The sequence below is a fragment of the Emys orbicularis genome, chromosome 3 (genome assembly GCF_028017835.1).
Source record: "Emys orbicularis isolate rEmyOrb1 chromosome 3, rEmyOrb1.hap1, whole genome shotgun sequence".
NCBI classification, from domain to species: Eukaryota; Metazoa; Chordata; order Testudines; family Emydidae; genus Emys; species Emys orbicularis.
Window position 1 is genome coordinate 98,930,223 of NC_088685.1, and position 6,000 is coordinate 98,936,222.

Sequence of the window (6,000 nt, forward strand, 5' to 3'; positions counted from 1 at the left end):
CCTTCATATACAATGATAATACATGCATATAAATAGGATAACATTGTTCAACAGATTACATCTTTTTAAATTATACCTTACAAGGTATACTTTTTATAAGATTTATCACAGTTGTGCAACAGTGGTGATGCCTTAGTGTAAACATAGTCATCTTTCTTTTTATACAGGGTCACACTGGTGTTCTAGGCAAAAATGAAATAGACAACCTAAATGCACCAACCTACCTATTTAGTGTCTTAATAAAACAAAGGAAATGTTAAAATAGGTTTTAAATATTAGTATCTGAGTCTGAAATCACGAATTAATTTGATTTTGATCATTCCAATTCTAGTCCTTCCCTACAGAATTATGTGCATTTTGATTGGTAAATTATTGGATTCAGAACAGTTCAATGTTTGACTTTTTCCTTTAAGAAGAGAGCAAACCATAATTAGAATGTTTGATCAATGGGTTGACTACTTCCTTAAATCTGTTATGGATTTACCCATGTCATCTTTCTCCTACCCTCTCTCTTTACCTTCTCTGTATTTAAATAGACTTGTTAGCACCTGGAGTTTAATGTTGTTCTATTTGTGTGTTTACACATTACATTTCCTTAGATACCTTTGGTTTTGGTAATTTGAGCTAATGGAATTTACTGGTAGAGACAAAACTACACCTCTACCCCGATATAACGCGACCCAATATAACATGAATTCGGATATAACGCGGTAAAGCAGCGCTCTGGGGGGGGGGGGGGGGCTGCGCACTCCGGCAGATCAAAGCAAGTTCGATATAACGCGGTTTCACCTATAACGCAGCAAGATTTTTTGGCTCCCGAGGACAGTGTTATATCGGGGTAGAGGTGTATATGCACGTATACAGGAATATATCTAATTATATCTAGTAGACTAGGGAAGTTGTACGCGTACACACAAACCAGTATTACAAATCTTAGTTTCAGTCTTTTAAATTACACAGTGTAGTTTTTCTAAGTGTCATGCACTCTGAAGCCAATGGGACTCCTTGCGATCACAAAGTTCCAATTGTGCAGATTGCTTTGTAGGCTTAGAATCTAAAAGAGTTGCATAATGGGGGAAGCTCCTTTGAATTTAACTATTTTAACCTTGTTACTATCTGGTGTTGAAAAATGTTCCACATTACTATCAGGGTATTTAATATTAATAAAAACAAATGTCCACTACATCATGGTCAGCATATGGTATTGACTAAGGTTTGGAGACTTTATTCTGTTGAGTGTAAATGTTGCCTTAAATTATTTTTATCTTACTGTTTGCATTTATGTGACAAAATCTACTTGAGAAACCCTAATTTCAAAGCAGTGGGGAGGATAACCCTTTACTGATAATTATAAACTGAATAACTTGCTGCTTTGTTTTCAAGTAAAGTACAGTCACAAACCTCATATGTATATACAGAAGAAACACTTTCCTGGACTATTTGGCTTTTTTTTTTTTGAGGTTTCTTTTACTAATTCAAGCCTTGCTGACAAGCACGATCAATTTAATGGCAGTCTAGCATTTATGGTTAGTGTAAAGTAGCCAGCAAGTTTATTCCTAAGCAAAGTTGATGTGTTTTAATGTATAATATAGATATTTGACAGGAATTTTGAAACGTAATTACGTGTATTTTGAACAAAATCTCTTGGCCTTAAAAGCCAGTAAATGGCTAAAATCTCACACACACACACACACACACACACACACACACACACACACACACACACACACACACACACACACACACACACACACACACAAATGTCATTTTAGCCATTTACTGGCTTTTAAGGCCAAGAGATTTTGTTCAAAATACACGTAATTAAGTTTCAAAATGCCTGTCAAATATCTATATTATACATTAAAACACATCAACTTTGTTATACACACACATATATACCAACTTAAGAAACTATTCTTGGCTAACATAAGATGTATATAATTTATAAGGATATCAGTCAAAATGTTAACATTACAGCTGAGTGAATACTGCACAAAACGAAACAAAAAACCCAACCACTCTTCCACCAATATCTGTAATTTTTATACGAATTCACTCTGGCCATTCTTGTGCCTCTTTTGTGTTTGCTTTCCACAAATATTTGAGTGATTAAGTGTTACTGGTAGCAGCATTTCCAGAAACCAAACTTTAAATTGCTGTCTGAGTAATCATCATGGTGGAAGTGCCTGTCCACGTCTCTGGTCAGGAGACAGCTGCGTGCTGCTGTTTCGATCTGAAAAATTGCTATTAAACAGCACGGTATCAAATACTCCTAGCAAATTGTTCAAGATTGATGCATAGAATGGAAAAGGGCAAGAAGATTTGAATAATGAATACACGTGAAATGATCCAAGAATATCTGCAAACTCGCATAAATTATTCATTGCAAATTATTTCTCAATTCTATTTAATATTGAAATTTGGAGAAGAATATCAACATTCCTGTAAATTCTGATTGAAACTTGAGTTATCTTTGGACTATTTAAACAAAAAAACAAAAAAAACCTGAGAATGACTTTTAGTTTGACTATTTACTTTCATTTGCCATTTTTTGAATGAGCTTTTGGCACTAACCTCTGTATTTTAATGCTATACAGGACAACGACCAGTATTCTCACTTGTTGGATTATCAGTCTTTGCTATACAAGGGTCACAATGCCTTTCGTGAGAAGTATTTCAGTGGTGTGACAAAGAGGATTGCCAAGGAAGAAAAAGACAACCAGAAGTAAAAAAAAAAAAAAAAAAAAAATAGATTAAAAATGAGGAAAGTATGAAGATTGTATTTCTTTGTAAAGACATCTGGATGCTTCAGAAAGCAAATACTGTTTTCAATTTTAAAAAAGTCACAATGAAAACCACAACATAGGTTAAGAACAGTTCTTTTTAATTAGCTTTGTTTATAGCAGATTTATTGTACAAGTTTTTTGAGCCTTATTTAATTTATATTTGTACTTTCAAGTACTAATGATGATTGACTAAAACCATTATTATTATTCTTTTACCATTAACTTTTACAGAAAATAGTAGTATTGTTTGGCTTCTTAAACTGTGAACATCTGGATGCTTTAGAAACACGTAATAGAGATCAAGGTTTGCTTATTAGGAATATTGCTTTCATTTGTTTTGTTTTTTTGTAACTGATACACAATAAAAACCAACAGAGCTTGTTGTGACTTTTTAAAATTGTGTTGCATGCAACAGATTCTCATGTGAATTCTTACTGCCATGTACTGGGCCAGCTATGTTTAAAAAAAAAAACAAAAACCCTCTAGGAGCTGAGGACCTGACAAGGCTTGGAGAGGCTATTAAACCCCATAAAGCCTGTCCACATCTGAAGCTCATCTGTACCTTGGATTTGCTGTTGCATTCCTAAACTTTGACTGCTGGTCAAGCCAACTGTCTGCAATTTTTGATTCAGAAACTAACTGATAGTTAAAGCAGTAACAACAACAAAAGATTTGGTAATGGTTTCTTAATGGTATTAAGCCTGATCAGCTCTTTGAAACTGAAATTGTATTTTTTAACGGGAAAACTTTGCTGAACCTACATTGTGTCCATCGTGAAAATACCTTGCTTGAAAACTACTAGACCCATTAATTAAGGATATTAATGGCTTTACTTGCTTTTGATGGTCAAATATACCTCAGCAGGGCATTGGTGAGTGTATCTATTTGTTCCAGCTAGATAGAGCCCCATTTCTTAATTTACTGCAGGTTATTGTGGTCATACAATAGTCTGCATATAGTGGTGACCTTCAAAAAGCCAGTGATACCTAGGCAGGCACGAGTCTGCATCTCTTCGGTTCATTGACTTATTTCACCTTCCCTTGTGTTTGACTCTGAGGGCACGGCTACACTGGAGAGTTTACATCAGCGCAGCTGCAACAATGCAGCTGCATTGCTGTGAGCTGTCTAATGTCGCTCCAACAGAGCTCTCCTGTCGGCTTAACTACTCCAGCCCCACGCTCCATGAGCAGCGGTAGTTATGTTGGCGGGAGAAGCTCTCCCACCGACATAGCGCTGTCTATGCTGGCACTTTAGTTGGTATAACTTGTGTTGTACACGGGGTGATTTATTCACAACCAATCCCCGTTCTTCTGAGCGACATAAGTTATTCTGACATAAGCTGTAATATAACATAGCCTATGTTCCAGCAGGGAGAGGTTACGTTTTCAATGACAATTTTGTCTAATCTTCTGGATGTAATTTTTGGTGTTTGGGTAATTTCTAAAGTAGTGATTTATTTTCAGTGTTTCCATTATAAACTACTGTGTTTTAAAGTCTCAAAGTGGGCCATAACAGCTGAACTAGTAGTAAAAAAAAAACCTTAAATCTAGTAAGTTTTTTTTTTTTAAACAAAATTTGAATTGGCCATTTTAAAGTACTGCACCAAAAAATTTACTGCTTTGAAAAGTTGTCTTTAAGTAACTAAAATGGCTTTAATTTTAGCAATAAAATTGGGTATTTAGTCTTTATTTTAAAATTTAAATAACTCAGTGTTTCCTCTTCATGGGTAGATACTGTGATGTATTTGCTGTGCATTTATAATTTACTGTTATCTTCATGATGAAAGTTACACTGGGCAGACATGATCTAAATAGCTGTACAAGATATGAGGCAGTGGAGAATCAGGCCCCATATATGTGAGAGAGCTTTGATTTAGTGTCTCCTCCACTTGTCCCAGAATGCTGCTACTTCAGGAATGACATGTAGCATCTATTTAGCGTGTGACAGACTGCTAATATCCTGAGCAAATTTTATGGAATTAAGGTAACTCAATAAAGAGTTAAGTCAGACCTTATTGAATTAGGGTTAATACCTTTGGGGTACTGTATTTAAAATGCAATTTGCTATGTGTTATTGTTGCATAGTATGTGCCTTCTCTAGTAGAAGGGGGTTGCTAATGTACTTTCTCTGTTATCAGCCCTTTAAAGCCACCTGCCTGGAGAGGTTTTCATATACTAATTCAAATTGAATTCTCCAGGGACTTACAGAAGAAGATGATTTTTGGATAAATAACCTGGTTTTAAGCTGGTTCCAGCACCCATGTCCTGAGACCATCTAAGATTGGGTGCCTGTTCTGAGCAGAAGCTATGATGAACTTGTTACCACAAAGGAAACCCTCTGGGTGGGGTGTTGAAGGACTGCTTCTGCCAGAGAGCACCCCATGTTAGAGTTGGGATGGTGTCTGGTAAGTTTATGAGCATGTACATAGGTTCTTCTATTAGAGTGGGTGCCCTGGCTAGACCACTGAGGGGAAGTACAGGAGCATTTGCCCTGAAATGAGTCAAGCAGTTCACACATCACGTTCTTAAGTAACTGAAGAGTACCACATTCCAATTGAAAGTACAAGTGGAATTTTGGCACTGGTGTTACATCCACTGTTTCAGAATAGTACAAAATTTAAAAAGTCAGCTAAAGAAGCATCTCTCGACCACCTAATGTCACTTAGGAGCAGCTTCAATTGTCTAAGCTCTTCGGTCAATTTTTCACCTTATCCGACATCCCTATAGTAGACTCTCCAATTATGTACCCAATGTATGGATGCTGCTGTTTTGATAGTGTGAATGCTGTGATGAAGCTGCCATGCTTTCTGTAATGAAGGATCCTTTCAAGTTTGTGGACTGGGGTCTCCTCTCCATTATAGATGGATGGATTGTCCTTCCTCAGAGGAATCAGCCATTAATAGCAGAGGTTTTTGACATACTCTACCCAAGCTGACTCTATCCCATCTCTCTTCCTCAGATTCCAATTAGTTTCCTGCCTTATCATTGATACACTTTTTTTACTCTCCTATAGTAAACGTAAGAGGATTGTGAAAACTTTTGTCTTTGAATAAGGGGTCACCAATCTGAAAAAGTTGAGAAACATTGCTCTAAGTGCCAACGTCCTCACAGAATGGACCTGTACAGAGAAGTGCTGGCTATTATGTGAGTGCTGGCTATTATGGAAATAAATCTTACTGTTCTTAGTCTCTCTTCTCCTCCCCCCTTACCCCCCC

The 6,000-nt window shown here is 36.5% G+C and overlaps 1 protein-coding gene across 5 annotated transcripts in view; it reads left to right on the top strand.

Annotated features, from left to right (window-relative positions):
* The window catches only part of TRMT11 (tRNA methyltransferase 11 homolog), a 47,431-nt gene extending 44,192 nt beyond the window's left edge, over positions 1-3,239 (top strand). For all 5 annotated transcript variants that reach the window (XM_065400953.1, XM_065400958.1, XM_065400959.1 and 2 more), the window contains one exon: positions 2,598-3,239. In XM_065400953.1, the coding sequence (XP_065257025.1) occupies positions 2,598-2,729 (132 nt within the window). In that variant the 3' untranslated portion in view covers positions 2,730-3,239. The remainder of the gene's footprint in view (positions 1-2,597) is intronic.
* Positions 3,240-6,000: the final 2,761 nt, after the last annotated feature.